The sequence below is a fragment of the Motacilla alba genome, chromosome 2, assembly GCF_015832195.1.
Source record: "Motacilla alba alba isolate MOTALB_02 chromosome 2, Motacilla_alba_V1.0_pri, whole genome shotgun sequence".
Classification (NCBI taxonomy): domain Eukaryota; kingdom Metazoa; phylum Chordata; class Aves; order Passeriformes; family Motacillidae; genus Motacilla; species Motacilla alba.
In genome coordinates, this window is record NC_052017.1 from 102362406 (window position 1) to 102378441 (window position 16036).

General features: G+C 40.3%; 1 protein-coding gene across 26 annotated transcripts in view; it reads left to right on the forward strand.

Annotated features, from left to right (window-relative positions):
* The window catches only part of EPB41L3 (erythrocyte membrane protein band 4.1 like 3), a 143323-nt gene that overhangs the window by 119102 nt on the left and 8185 nt on the right, over positions 1-16036 (forward strand). For 6 of the 26 annotated variants that reach the window (XM_038130115.1, XM_038130114.1, XM_038130119.1 and 3 more), the window contains exons 13-20: positions 2828-3394; positions 7444-7497; positions 9371-9406; positions 9575-9640; positions 10115-10306; positions 13503-13577; positions 13991-14092; positions 14838-15566. In XM_038130115.1, coding sequence (XP_037986043.1) covers positions 2828-3394; positions 7444-7497; positions 9371-9406; positions 9575-9640; positions 10115-10306; positions 13503-13577; positions 13991-14092; positions 14838-15566 — 1821 coding nt within the window. The remainder of the gene's footprint in view (positions 1-2827; positions 3395-7443; positions 7498-9370; positions 9407-9574; positions 9641-10114; positions 10307-13502; positions 13578-13990; positions 14093-14837; positions 15567-16036) is intronic. The other 20 variants (XM_038130133.1, XM_038130137.1, XM_038130134.1 and 17 more) reach the window with 13 other exon arrangements.

The following is a 16036-nucleotide window of genomic DNA, read 5'->3' on the forward strand; positions in this document are numbered from 1 at the left end:
TACACATACATACATGGTTGTGCATAATATCTACTGAGCTATTAAAACAGGGTAAACCAAACAGAAGGATGGAGAAAATAGTAAGTAGAGATTGACAGTGAAGAGGAATACAGTAGAATAACATTCAGAAGGTGTACTGTGGAATGCACTTGCTAAACAAGTAAGGTTTACCCTCATCTTTTAGGAAGAAAAACCTTGATATATATATTTATATCCACAGAACTGTCAAGTATGCAAATGTTAGAAGCTGTATTTTTCATATAAGGCCACAATGAGCTACATAACAAAAGGACCAAGTCCTCAAAAAGAGTTGCAGTTAAGGTACTGAAAACCAGAAACAAATTGAGTTACTGAAAATTGAGAATGAGAAAGATTTTCTTTTGAAAGTGTGTGCTGTATTGTGGCATTTAAAAGATGATCTCTACAAAATTTAACTGGGGTCTTCTTGAAACTCCATTAGTTTCCACATGGAGAAAGAATGATGAAAATAAAATATGTAGAAAACATTTAAAAGAAGCTCGTTCTGTTCCAAGTGTTTGTGAATTTAAGTCAATGGAGGGATCAGTTGCATTTTGAAGATCATCTAGCTATTCCCTATATATGGCTAGAAATATTCTGAGAGATTTTAGGAAGCTAATTTGATAGAACTTATATATGCACAAATGATTGATTTTTACCCTCACTCAAGAGATGAGTTCTTTTTAAACCATCATAAATAGAGTTTCAGTTCTGTAATCCTACAGAGATCTCCGTCCTGCTTCCACGTGGACCTGCTAACAGATTTGTCTGTCATCATAAAGAGAATATCTCAAAAAACACCATACAAGCTCGAAATCAAATCCCTTTTAAGGGCATATAAATGTCTTAGGTGTGTTTTCAGCTTTTCCATTAGGACATTTTGGTTTTGTTTTATCCATGTGTATTTAAGCACCAGAAGTTATTCTAAATATTAACTCTGTGAAGATGTTAGCAAGTGAATAGTCTGAATTAGAAAAGAATACATTTTACTTTGGATTTTTGTCTTTACAGCAAAGAGAACTTGTATTTGTGTGTGTATTTAGCTCACACAAAAACCTGTGAGTCCATCAGCATTAAGTTTTGACCTGATCTTACTACACTAAACCCATAAAGACATTTGTAAGTGGTTTGAAGCTAGGCTTGGTTCTGGTTGCTTAGTTTGGGAAAACAGATTCCTTGAATTGATAGATTGTTAGAAAAGAGAGAAAGGGAAATATGAAAGAGGAAGGAAAGGAGTTCTTCCGTGTAATTACTTGGCTTATGTCCCATTCCTACCATTAATACATCTGATACAGTTCGGGCTTAGTAGCAATCTGTGTCTAAAACTTGGATCTGCTTTTTGCCTCCAGTTCAACACCAGCTTGAACTGGAGGCAGATGCTGTTGTGGCTTTTAAGTAATTTTGCTTTTGGGAGCCTGAAGTGAAAGTGAAATGGCTATTATAGCTCCCTGGGGAGATGTAGTATGGATGGAGCAGCTCAGACACTTAGGGTTTGGTCATGGATCCAATGGGCCACTTCAGCTACGTGCACTTGGTAGATTTTGGCCAAAACATCTCTGATCCATCAGCGTTGTGGCAGATGTGTTGTACTGGGTGTACATTTTGGTGATGACGGTGGTTTTTGTCCTTCTCAAGAGCAGTGGTGTCTGCTTGCAGGGAGCATGTGAAATGACAGTCACCATTTCCACTGAATCACCTCCCTCCTCCTGCCAATTTTTTGACCTCAAATGACCTGAAAGGCCAGTTGAATGCCCTACAAGTGGCATACCAAAGAAAATCCTGCTTCTTGGTAGCCAGTATTCTTGGCATTGTGGTAAAACTTGTAGCAAAAGCATCAGGGACATTTTTGCCTCTTCACTATGGGTAAAGGTAACTATTTTGGTTATGAGAAGATGTGGCTGTGTGGGGGCAAGGATCTCTCTCTAGCCAGCCCCACTTCAGTGAGAGATTACGGGATCTGCTGAGCCACAAGTGTCAGCTCCCTTCTTTCAGTGTCCAGATGAAGAGATGGCAGAATGGAGGGGCTGGCAGAGTGCATGGCTGGGAGGGGCTGAGCCCCCAGCACTGCCTGCTTAGGCTCACAGTGAGCAGAGGTGAGGGCATGGCTGTGGGGATGCAGGGGCCAGTGGTGGGAATCATACAGAGGAATCAGTTGCTGGGATAACAGTCAAGCAGTTTTTTCCATCAGGAGCATTGATGAATGGATTTCTGCTCACCCACAAAACAACGTCTTTTAATTTGGTTAATGGCCTAGATTTTTTTTTAAATATTGCAGTCGAGGAATTTAAAGTCCTTGGAATTTTAATTACTACTGCTAAGGTTGTCCAAGGCATAGATGGGAAGCGTTTGGCCCCAACCAGGTCGCCTCCTGACTGCAAGAATACAGTCACAAGTAGTGCTGGTATTAGAAATATGTTTCCTTCTTTGTTGCTCTCCATGTACTTCATGTCTGAAAACTCTTTATGATCGGAAACCAATCTTGCAGTAAGTGGAAATTGGCAACACCTGAAACTCCCCATGTGGCCATGGAGGCTTTTATGTAAGTCCTGTGCTGCAGAGGACTAGACAAATGTTGAATCAAGAAGTTGCCTTTTGTAAGCTGGAAGCGTAATTCACTAATACCTGTGGTGTGTGGCAGGGGAACATGCACCGTTCAATTCAGTGGAAAGCTGTGGTGTTAAAATACTGTTTATAATTTTAAAGATATAATATATATTATTTATCATCACGGAAGAAAATTAACTAATTACAGTTTTCTTTTTGTCCTTTTGCTTTTGCGCCTTGTTTGCTGCCCTTTCTCTGTCACCAGCCATCTTTGCTTGGCACTGACTCCCACCACTCCTCGCCATCCTCTCAGCCTGGCCCCCATGTATCTTCAGCAAAGCTTCGCAGGAGATGCAAGGAGAGCACTCGGACAAAGTCCTTAGGCTGTGAGGCCCCCAAAGAGAGCGCTCCAAAACATGGCGAGTCGGAGCCAGACTCTGACAGAAAGGGGCGGGTTTGCTCCGCCGAGCAAGACATGGCTTTTGGCTACAAGCAAAAAGCTGGCAAAGGCGGAACACTGTTTTCCTTCTCCTTGCAACTTCCAGAGTCATTTCCTTCCCTCCTGGATGACGATGGCTACCTGTCGCTCCCTAACCTCTCCGAAACCAACCTCCTGCCTGCCAGTGTGCAGCACTACCTCCCCATCCGCTCCCCTTCCCTCGTGCCTTGCTTCCTCTTCATTTTTTTCTTTCTGCTCTCTGCCTCTTTCTCAGTGCCATATGCCCTCACTCTCTCCTTTCCTCTGGCTATGTGCCTCTGCTACCTGGAGCCCAAGGCGGCCTCCTTGAGTGCCTCACTTGCCAATGACCTGAGTGACAGTTCAGAGGAAGAGGTGTGTACCTCGGCATCGAACACACTCTTTTTTGTGTTCAGTGCTTCAGTCCTAACCAGTGTTAGATTGCTGCAATAGTGGTCCTACTTTCAGAGCCTCATTTCTGTCTGTGCTGATATGTTAGAAGGGATTTTTTTTTTTTTTTTTTGGTTTGGGGATTGTTGTTTTTTTGTTTTGGTTTTGGTTTTTTTTCTTCTTTTTTATTTTTTTATCATGCTGGGAGTACAGCTCGGAGCCCAGGGTTAGGCACAACACTGTGGAAGAGGCTTGGCTTGAACTGTGTCAGTTGGTTCGAAGTGGCTTGTACTATATGATAAGACCTTTTTCTTCCCTCTATCAGTTTAGAATAGTTTTAGGGTTAGAATAGTTATCTTAATAGTGGGTATTAAGTATAATTTTCTGCATAATTACTGAACATCCAAATATATGAATGTGTATCTACATTTATTTATATGACTAGCTGCCTAACAGTGATGAGCACCCTCACCAGTTTCAGTATGTTCGAAGTCCACATAGACTCAGCTTTTTGCGAAAGGCTATCATCTGTAGCTGAACCCCAGAAAAGGCTTTCTGGTCCAGCAGACCTGGATCTCGATTTTCAGCCTTGATCCTATCTCTGCTGCAGATTAAATTGTTTTCCCATGGTTAAATCCAACATATCAGTGAGGGGTCAGATTGGGACAGCTGTTCTGCAGCTGTTGCAGGAGCATGCCATGTGGGCTGTCTTGACATTTGCAATGTTAGGTTAGCACTGCCAAAACTGATGCCTTAAGCCACCAGGGTCATCACGGGCAGATGAACCAGCTGCAGTAGGAGTCTGCAGTGGTTCTGGGTACTGTGGATGTGATGGTATATCCAGAAGTAGGAAAGGAATCTGCTTAAGTAACAGAGTAACTGGCATCTCAGTTTTTGCTGGAGCCTGATTATTCTTTATTGACTGAATAAAATAATGAGTTCAGGTTTTCCTTGATTTTCTATTTTCTTCTTCAACTTCAAATACAAAAGTATGGTTTTGCTTTGTATATAAAGAAAAAAGCCCAGATCAGATGATCACAGACCAGCTGGCCATGTAAAAAGCCACCTTGGCCACTTGTCGATAGTCCATTGCAGTAGCTCTCTTCAATAAACCAGCTTGAGCATTGTCATCTACTTGGTTGATGCTGCTGTTGGTTTTGTAAGACTTGGTGCAGGATTTAATTTCCTTTTTATGGAAAGCCAAAAGTCACATCAATTTGTCTTGTAAAAACATTGACTTTAAATGCTTTTGGCCTGGTGATGCCTTACAACTAAAAAATAATGTACGGTTTCTGATAAAAGGCTTCCAAAATGCTGCTGTCTTATTTCTTGTCCTTATTTTGAGACAGCCTTTAGGTCTCAATTTGCATTAGCTCTGCATTTGGATTAATCTAATAGCAGTAACAGCATTAATACATTTCAAGCTCTAGAGGCAATAATGAGGCAGTGTTTATGTAATACATTAGTCTGTTCCTCTTTCAGAAATGAGCGCTTCTTTTTGTTAGTAAAGTTAGGAAGTATTGAGCATAAAAACATGTAAAATAGGCTTTTTAGTATCGCTCTTTTATGAGGGTAATTACTCTGGCAGGGCTTCCTGGCAGACAACACAGACTTGTGCCTAACCCACGGGGTATTTCTTGTTCAAAATATTGCATGAAAGTGAATATGTTTTAAATTTGGGCATGTCTGCATTACATTGGCAAAACAAATCACAGCAGTTAACGATCGCAAGGTAGGAGAGGTGCAGCCACAGCACATCAGGAGAAGCTGCCTCTGTTCTGCTCCAGCCCTCGCCTGCCTGCCAACCCCACCTCAGGTGTACCTCAGCCCATCTTGGAGCTGAGCCTGGCCTTTCTTACTCTTCACTCCAGAGGAGACCTGCCTTACTTAGCCTTAACTCGCCATTCCCTGCTCTGTGATAACCCCAGATCTTTATTTCAAGTAACTCAGTAATGCTGACTTCGACTCCATGGCTGTTGACTGGCTGATTAACAGACACGTATGTTGCAATAAAGCAAGCTTTATGCTTTATTTAGGATTTGATTCCACTCATGGCAAAAGAAATAGGAACGTTTCCCGCCCCCCACAGTTCACAAAAGTCTCACACAGAGGTGCAGAAGACTACAGCCAGTATCCTGAACCAATGCCTTACATTGTTGAGCTTGTTCTCCCTTGAGCTATGCATCTGGAGTTAGTCCTTGCAGTCAAAGACAGTATCTCACCCCTTGGAATTCACTAGCTTCTGTGTTTTTACCTTGGCAGCTAATTTTCTATTGACATCAAGTTCTTAAAATGAACCCTATACCCAGACTTGTGTTATAGTGCCTTGACACAATTTTTAAATCTTTTTAAATGCCTAGATGCATTAATTCTTCTTTGTTTCTTTTTATTTTTGTAAACAGGAGTGACAATGCATACTTTTTTTTCTATTGCCATACCTTTATAATTGCCTATAATGTTATAAAGACATGAGATCCTTTGTTTATAAAGAAACAATTTTCTAGCACTTAAGTGAAAGCAATTGGACCAGCCTAATAGACTGCTTTGACATTACACTTCCATTTAAAAATGAATGTGGTCTGTCTCAAGAGTGGTCATGACTTGAAAAATTTCATGTAACTTGCATTCATGCACTTAGCAAGTAGTGCGAAATGCTTGTTTATTCTTCTGTCTGTCATACAAACAATACAAACTCTTAAAAAAATAAAAAACAAAGCTATTGAAAAAATTAAAACATTGTCTTATGAAACAATGGAGTTGTCAGAAAATGACAAAAAATTGGAGGAAATTCAAAGCTAAGACTGATACTCCATCCATCAGTAGGTTGTTCTTTTGTTCTTGTTCATATTGATGTGATTGGAGGATGAGCTGTGTCGTCTTGGCTTTAAATTGCCTGCCTGGGTTACTGTCTAAGGATCACAGAAAATCACTAATGGAAACCAGAGCTTTCACTGCTATCAAAACAGCTTGGATGTGCCAGTCTGGGGCAGTAGGGTGCACTTTACTCACTAGTTTTCCGTATGCTTACCTGACATCAGAGTAGTTTTTTGAACTCTTTTCTCAGTCTGTAGTAACCTCCACTCCACTCTCTCCTAATCTTGACACTTGTGTTCTCCACTAAAATGTTCTTCATGCAAACCAGGGATAGATCAGTCTGTGCAATGCTGTGCTTTGTTTCATTTTTATCACTCATACCTAGTAAGTGTTTTGGGGGTGGAGGGAGTTACTTTTGTTTTTCTCCTGCTTTCATCCATACTCTTAAACGGAATGAGAAGTATTTTTTTTTTCTTCTTTTAATGGCAGTTTTCTTTCTTTTTACTATCATTAACAATTATCAGCTGCTCTTTATTGGAACTGAGTGGGATCTGAGCCTTACCATTACTCCACAGACAGAGAGTAGATGGGCTGGGGGTACAGTTATTTGAACTCCTTGGTAATGCAGACAGCCTCACAGTGTATAAATGTGGAGACAAGAATAACCTCTGTACAAATGAGGGGCTGAAAGTCAGATGACTGTTAAAGTAGCTTTTTTGTTGTTGTATTTTTTAATTATCTTTTTCCCCTCCATATAAAAATTTAACCATTACTTTATATTGACTAGAACAAAAAATTAGTTCAATCTTTTTCCGTAAAAAATCATTGTGGGAGGAAAAGTTCAATTAGAAAATATTAGTCACTTTTTTCCCCTTTTTTTTTTTTTTAAGCTACCTGGTTTTCTTAAGGAAAAAAAAAAAATCTGCTATTCAAATAACACTTTTCCAGTAATATTTTGTTTGGCTTATAAATTTGTTCCAGTAAAGCCATATACTGTGTACAGTACGCCTCGAGTCTTCCTCTGAGTCTGTTCTGTTTACTAATATAGCATTTTTATTTTGCTTCTTTGACATGTGCGTTGTTTGAAAAGCAATGCTAATGCAGTTCACAGGGATGTTGAGTTTAACAGTTCCCCGTGTGAGCCGCGTGTACTGATGAGCTGGGTTTATTCTTTATTCCTGCCTTCCTCTCGGGACCCGGGTACTTGTCTAACCCAATAGACTGACAGTGAGCAGACGGATACTGCGGCTGATGGTGAGACCACTGCCACCGAGGTTTGTACAGTCGCCAGCGCCCAGCTATGGCAGGGGAGAGCGTTTGGCCTCGTCTCTTCCCGACCCTGGGCCTCGGGGCTAGATCGCATGTCTGCTACGGCAGCTCAGGATCCCCTCCCTGCGCGTGTGTGCATGTGCGTGCCTGCGAGCGGGAGAGCTTTGCTAGGACAGTTGAGTTTCCGGTGTTCCGTATGGGCTCCTCTTGTTCCTGAGTTTGGTTTGGAAGCTGCAAGGCCTCTGCGTTGTGCGGCTAGTGGGACAGTGGCGATGTCACCCGCACCAGTGCTGTCTACCCTGGCTGCTGGCCAGATCGTGCCCCGGGGCTTTTTGTTTGCTTGTTTGCTCTTATACTCTAAAGCCTGAGTGGGAGAGTGGGGAAAAGACAATAAAAAGCTGTTTTCAAATTTACTGAATATTCTCACATTTTAAATATCTAAGTTTTTTCTTTAATGTCATTTCACATATGGGCTTCATATGTAATCTTCAAATATGGCCACTACTAGTCCAGGTATTCTTTTCAGAGGAGAAATGTAAAATGTTTATATTTTCCTTACACTAAGAAGCCTCATATCCACAACATGGTACATAGACTGTACAGGCAAATTCAACCTTATGTGACTTCACTGAAGTGCATGTAATGCTTTCATAATTAATATGGTTCCAGCTGCAAACATGAGCTGAATTTCGTCTGACATCTGCTAGAAGACAGAGTCTTACCACAAACACTACTCTAGGTTTTCAGAAGGATCTCATTAATATTTGAGACTGTTAAAATTATCGTCAAGGAAAGATTTTCTGTGTGACACGTCAGGACGATTCAGCCTTGGCTGTAAATAGAATAAATTTGAACGGAGCTGTAAAGTAATCAACAGATTTTCCCATGAGTCATTTGTCTAATTAGGACTATATGAAAAATTAACAATAAAATAGCAGCATGGGCATTAAAAGAATTCAAACAGTGCAACAACATGAAGTCTGTTGAGATGAGTCAGAAGTACAAAATGCTTTGAAGTGCTTCTTCCACTCATAGGCCTTGAGCACTACAGAAAGTAAAACATAATCATAAAATTGTGACATTTTAAATGTTCAGTTTATTACTCAAAAATGCATGTTAATATTCCTAGTTGCCATCTTTATTTAGAGGAGAAGATATAGCACATATCAGTTGGATATGGATACCTGATTTTCAAAATGTGTGGTATATCTGCCACCTGTAAATTGCATCCTTGGAAACAGGGCTGCTGGGGCAGTCTTTATGGTGTTGCTTTTGAAAATGTGCACTGAAGTGGACGAGATGTGTGTGCTATTTCAGTTGATAGGTCCTGAAATAATATATACAGGCTAAATATGAAATAAAATTACAAAAATACAGAAAGGGACTATGGTTAGGGAAGTAGCATTTTAAGCAGATAAAATGTGCTTCTTTCTGTAGAAAGTGTTGCAAGTTGTTTGCCCATGGTGAGTTTATGCAAAGCTTTGCTTGTGGCCCAGATTATGTCCTGTGTGTAAATTCTGGGATTACAGAATTCCAAAGCATTTGCTGTTGCTGTTCCATCCTAGACTAGCCACGACCTTGGTGAGTAGGTGCAACTGCTGCTCCATAAGTAGAGATTTATGAATATGGAGTGTAGCAATATTTATAAAAGGAAGATGTTTAACACCCCTTTGATGACAAAACACACATTTGAAAAGGGGACGTTTGCTCTGAGTTAGGAAAACCGTGCAAAGCCAGTGTGTATATTCCTTCTCCTTAGACCCTTAAGGAAGAGAAAATGGGATTTTAACCTAGTGTGTACCTCCCACCAATGTTCATAAAGCCTTCATTCATACAAGTGGGTAAGGTGTTGTTTTCCAATCTTTCTCATGCTGGCAGTCGGATCAAGAGGAGGACGGAGATCTAAAGGCACAGGTACAGAAACGAAAGGTCTAGATGTTGCTCAGGTATCAATGTTGGAGGTGTTCGCCTCTTTCAGCATGTTACTGTCGGTTCTCTGTGAAGAAATGTGTAGAAACAGCATTTTGTATCCTTTCAATACTGTGTCCCTTACTTTTCCCTTTCTTTTTTCACTTCTTTCAGAATAGTCTGATTAAGCGAATACAGGGTGAAAATGTGTATGTCAAACATAGTAATCTTATGTTAGAGGTTGGTATTGGTATATACCAGTGCATGTACGTACATGTGTGTTAGTTTTAGTGGTAAACTGTGGATCTGCACTATGATGCATGACTGTGTACTCCCACCTGCTAATAGATTATTTTTTCTCTCAGATTATGATGACTCCTCTAACTTGTACTATCAGTATCGATATATGCGTGTGCCTCTATGTGTGTGCCTCCACGCGCATATGTATGTTTGTTTGGAGCCTCTTTATCAGGTGCAAATTATAGCAATATGGATAGGCTCTTTAAGAGTGTATTTAGACTCACTTGTACGAGATATGCTATGCTGTTCTCTTTCAAAATGCCACATTTTCACAGAGTGTTGTGTTAGTGCTGTGCTCCCCGGCTCCCTGAGCTGTTACTTCCCTCTATACTAACCAAGTTGTGTGTTTTGGCTCTAAAGTTTGGTTGGCTTAGGATGTATCACAAACTGCTCTATTCTTTTAAAACTGTCTAGGATCTAGACAAAACCCAGGAAGATCTGATGAAACATCAGACCAATATAAGCGAGTTGAAACGCACCTTCTTGGAAACCTCCACAGAAACGACTGTGTCTAATGAGTGGGAGAAGAGGCTTTCCACATCTCCCGTTCGGCTTGCAGCAAGGCAGGAGGATGCTCCTATGATTGAACCACTAGTGCCTGAAGAGGTCAGCGTGAGCTGAAAGGCTTCATTATGTATTTGTCTATGCATTTTTACGTATAGCAGCTCTCACTAGATTAGAGGCCATAGTTAGAGGCCAATCCAATCCCTGCTTGCAGGCACTCCCTTTCCTCAGGACACAGGCTCTAGCAGCAAAGATAGGAGGAAGAGCAGATACCATAAATATATACATATATAAATATATGTGTATATAGAGAATTAAATTCACTGGAAGCCCTGTGGCAGAACTGGGTCTCTCTGAGGGTGCAAAATACAGGCGTTGTTGCAGGTTCAGTGAGCTTGAGGAAGTCCAGCTATGCGTGAAAGAAACCATGAAAGTGATGGAGAGAAAATTTAAACAATGGTGACTGGCTGGAAGAAGTGGTGTAGAGAGACAGGTGGGGGCTATGGTGCCAAGCTTGAAAAGAAAATACAGAACAAAGGGCAGAACTCTCAGTCTCTGAAAACAGGGAAGAAATAATTATGATAATTAGACCTTCGTGGCCAGTTTTGTAAGGAACCTGATGGTTTCTGCAGTCTGCTGGATACTGTCATTGAAGACCCAATGCAGATTGCTAAGTATCTGCATTTTTCTGCAGTGTGCGTGTGTGAAAAAATCTTACTGTGCAGTCTTGAAGTTTTGTAAGAAACTTGCCAGTTTAAAAACTGGTGTTTGCTTGCTCAGTAGGTAGATAAGGACACGTAAGGGAAGCAAGGCAACATTTGTGTTGCAATAAAATACATTGTGCAGTGTCTTGGCTTAAGTCCAGTGGAGCAAAAAGAAATAAGCTTGTGTGGTCTTCCTGAAAGTTTTTTTTTTTATTATATTAATGGATATCTGGTTTCTGTCTGACAGGAATTACCTTTATGGGTTCCTCTTGGTTTTAGCATTAGAAACCAATAAAAGGTCAAGAGATTTTTTTCTGTGCCCACAGCACTGATTTAATGTTGTAGGGAACTCAGTAAAAATTGTCTGAAAAGTGTAAATAGAGTGTTCTGCTTTCTCACCTCAGAGGTTGGTGTTGCAGACCCATAACTCTGGGGAAAGGCATCCCTGGAGGCATGGGGTAGCAAGTGTCAGCTTCTCACAGGGAAAAGAATATTGCCAAGGAAAGGGGTCTCACCTCCTCCTCTCCCACATTATAGCCAGTGGCTGATGCTGGCACCAGATGTGCATTACTGTGGCATTCAAGTTGGATTAAAATACGTAAAATAGTAGGCTCTGTGCTCAAAGCTTCCCTTTTGAGGGGAGGGCAGAGGAGTTTTAGTGTTGCTCCTACTGTCTTGTTCAGGAATCAGACCCTACAAACAGGTTGGTTTGATTGTAGTCAAAAATAAAGGTTTATCCTTCTAAAGATTAAAATCGTAAGAACAATGAACAGGATGCATTTATCATAATAAATATATAAGGAACTGTTGGAAAGGGTGGCTAGCTAAACCTGAATCAGAGGATTGCAGGGGAAGCAAACTTAGCACCACCCTGTTTGTTTAATTTCTTTATTACTTTAGGAATGTTATAAACAGTTTTAAATAAAACACACAAGCAGTATCAAAGTATTACACGACTATGTAGGCTTCACGCTGCGGAAACACATCTGAATTTAACCATTCATTTGGAAAGGAAAAGGGCAAGAATTATACATGCATCTGAGTAATACATCTGTTCCACAGAACCTCATCCAAATGAAGTTATTTCTGTGGAGAATTAGATATCAGAGAAAAATTAGAAAATTAGCTATCAGAGCCTAACTCTGAGGTGACTTCTGCTGTAGATAGCACCTGGCCATTCCTTTGTTCTCAGTAAGTGAGATGGTTTCAGTTCACATGTCCTGATGAGAGGGGATTTTTTCAGGAAAAAGATGAAGCCATCCATAGGTCAAAATCAGCATCTTGATGTCTACTAAGAAATGCAGAAGCAGTCAAGATGGTGTAGTGTCCTCTGCTAGTCAAGGAAGTTACACATTATCCACTTTAAAAATATGTTCAGTGCTGTTACCTGTAGCTCCTTTGTATAATAAAACAAGAACAGAAGAGAAAATATGTCTTTTCAAAATGTGATCTTCCAGCACATGGCACCTGAGTGTTTGGTCAGTGTGACTTTAAGCCACTGGTCACCGCTTGGTTTCTTAGTACAGATAGGGAAATAATTTGGTTTTCCTTAGTAATGAAAAATATTGTTTTAAATATCTTCCATGATACATCTACAGCCAGATAGCTGTAGAACATGAAAGCCATCATATTGATAAAGTCCTTGACAATGTTTAATCTGACCTGAATTGGATGAAACCAGCACTTTAGGAATAAAGGAGTTGTGCATCTCCTCGCAGGCAGGGAGTTGAGCCATTTATCTATCTATTTATTTTCTAGTTTTATATTTCTCTTTAAATTTCTGTCTTTCCTCTTGAGTATCTTTACCCTTTTATCCTGCCAGTTACAGGACTTCCATTGGCATATCTATTTGTGTATAGTGTTTACTGAAGTCCCTAGAAAGGGTTTGGCAAGAAACTCATTTTGCTCTGCAGGGGCTTGCTTTCTCTGGCCAAATGACAACAGTGGCTAGGCCAGAAGGTGGGCTCAAAAGCCTTGGGAAATTGAGTCTTACCTTAAATTTAACATTCTCCCAGTTGTCCAAGACAGAGAGATACTCTTACTAGTCTCATAGCACTGGGAAAGCGCTGATGGGATGTAAGTGAGGCGATTTCAGTGTCACACTACAGAATAATAGAACAGTTAGCTTCCTTTGTTGGAACAATGCTCCTAGATCTTCTAATATCAGCGGGGAAAAGGGGAGGGCTGTAATCATGGCTGCCTGCTTCAGCAGAGAGGGCTGCACTTGCCCAGAGTGAAGGTGCAGGGGCCTGTTCTGGGCTATTGGTGGAAGCTGTGTGAGCTGGCATCAGCCCCAGTTAAATGAATCATATGAAATGAAACAAACACAATGCATCCACTGGGTCTTACTCAGTTTAGCGGGTTTTGTGCTACACTTGTGCATACCATTTGTATACTCATGTCTCCTTTGCATTCACCATAGAGACACAGTGATTTTACTTCTCATTGGAAACCTCTGTGCTGCAAAATGATTCTCTTTAGTTCTGTTTTCTAATTTTCCATGAGAATAATAATTTGTAGAGAAATATGAGCTACTGTGAAGTATAGTATATATACCCTCCTTTTACTAAAATCATTTATTCCCCTGACATTAGACCAAAGAAGAAACAGAAAAATCAGAAAAACTCATATTTTTGCAGAAAGGAGGTACTACATTCCTTGAAATGCAGGTAAAAACAAACACTACTTCATTGAAATGCAGTCAGAAAGGATGGCAATGATTTATTATTTTATTATCTTTTTTCCTTTCCAAGCCCTCCCTTTTCATATTTTTTTATTGTTATTATTTAATAAGTTCCAGGCAGAGATATAATCTGGAGACCAAATTCTGAGGAATGGGTCCTCTCCAGAGCTTATGGCTTCCTAATGGAGACTGATTTCTCTGCCAGTTAGAAATCTACTTGCACAGTGCTGTTTGGATGTTGTTTGCAGTTTGCATGCATTTCCAGCATAAACCTCACTGAGAACGTTACGGTGAATGAGGCACTTCTGTCACGAGAATGCATTTCCTTTATATTGTCATCTGAACTTAGATTATGCTGAGTGATGGTGAACTTTATATTTTTATTGGTTTTTCTATTAGCCAAGTGTGATAGAGAAGAAGCTGCAGGAAGGAGAATCTGCTGGCACTTTGGTTACTTCTCATCAAATCATTATCCAGAAAAGTATCCCATCATCCCTAGAGGTTACTTTTAATTCATTTGATTTTAAACTACATCATTTGCTTAGTTAAATACAAAAGTTACTGTCTTAAAGTCAAATAACTGGGTGCTGATTGCATAGTCAAAGCAAATCACATAGCACATTTGCATGAGGAAAAAAGATGCTGCAATTAAGTTTAATTCATAATTTTTAGTAGTATGCTTAGTTTATACAGTTTGCTGTGTTGTGCTTCTCCATTCAAATAGTCCTGAAGGGGGCTGATGTTCTAATGAAATCAAGGAAATTCAGTGCAGGCTACATACAGAAGAGTGCTATTCTAAAACATCATTAACAGCATGTTTGTAACAACTAGGGTACAGTTGAATGGGCTTATTTGCCCTATTTTTGTAATTTGTTTTTGACTGTAGCTTTGTGAACCACTGCAGTATGTGATTTGTAATCCCAGGTTGATTCCAATCACCACTATAATTATGTGCTGATGTGCTATTTTGCTTCAAACAAATACAGAAATAGTGTGGCAAAAGTAATATTTTTGGGTCCGTGTTATATGGACCTCTGAAGAGAGAGAATATGCAAAGAAATCATATTTTGCCTAAGGTGATTCTGTTTATTTGCTTGATAACTGCTCTAAGAGGTACAATGCTAGAAGTTACTATATGCTTTCAGAAGAAGCAACATGATTTCTTAGAAGTCTTCATAATTTAGTGCTCCTGAAGTACAGATAAACCTGCAGATATTCTAATTTAGCTTTTATATCTCAAATATAGGGCACTGAGGATTGGGTTATTATAGACAAAATACCCTCTGAGGTAGTTGATGGTGAATCGGAAAAAAATCTGGCATACAAAGTAGTGACTGTGAGCAGTAAAACTGCCTTTCCACCTGAGATATTAAAATCCAGTACCGTTCTAATGCAGAGCTTTGAGGACTTGGAAAGTGAAATACAATCCAATGAGGAGAATAAGCAGAAAATGTTCACCCTAGGAAAGTCCTATGATACCGTGTCTGGGAAAATTGTAACCATGACAAGTAAAGCTAAAGAGGGTGAGAAAGCAGTACAGCCTTCAGGAGAAACTTTGCAAAAACTGGAAAGGGAAGTTCAAGAATCTGTGAAAATCATTCCAATAGTGGCCAAGTATGAAGTCCTCAAGCCTGTCACTGATGAGAAAGCCAGGCGGGGATCCGATGTGCAGAGCACAAGAAGAAAGCTGTCTGACTCTCTGACACCCATAAAGGAAGCAGAATCTCAGTTGCAAAGTCCTGAAGAGGAGAGTTTGAAAAAGACACTAAGGATGGACCAGGATTTGCAGTTACTTGGTACACTGGAAAGCTTACAGCTTGGCAAAGCAGAAAAGCATCTTGGCGGAGAAGCTGTAAAAGCAGGGGCGTTTGCCCGGACAGATAAGAGCCTGTCTGAGTGGAGATATTCCAGAGAACAGCCATTTACCATTGCTACTGCTCACTATGTTACTGAGTCGTCTGCATCAAAAGTAGTGGTAACAAGTGGCATTGACTTCACGCCACGATTTAAAGATAAAAGCATGACTTCTTTTAGGCAATCCCTTCACACCACCCTAGCTTTGAGTTCTCTTGCTGCCTGGCTTTATGTTGACAGCAGCCAACCCGGCTTATTTTTTTTCTCTCATACTTTGAATCCGTCTCACAGTCTGAAGCAGACATTATATAAGGCTTTCAACCTTTCTGGTTTATGTACTGAAATTCAGTATTGCTGCTGTGGCTTGTTAATAAAAGGAAAAAAAAAAAGGTTTGCTTGAACCAGCAAAACGCCAATGCTAACAACTACGCTTTGTAACTATTGCTTACTACAGCCATTATGAATTCGCTCTGATTTATTTTCCCATTCTTTTCCTGTTTCCAACCTCTCCGTGCCCCTGCAACCTTCTCTCCTTTTCCTTCGTCTCCGCCTCTGGTTTTGGCAGTTAATATGTCTGTGCTTATGGGTCTG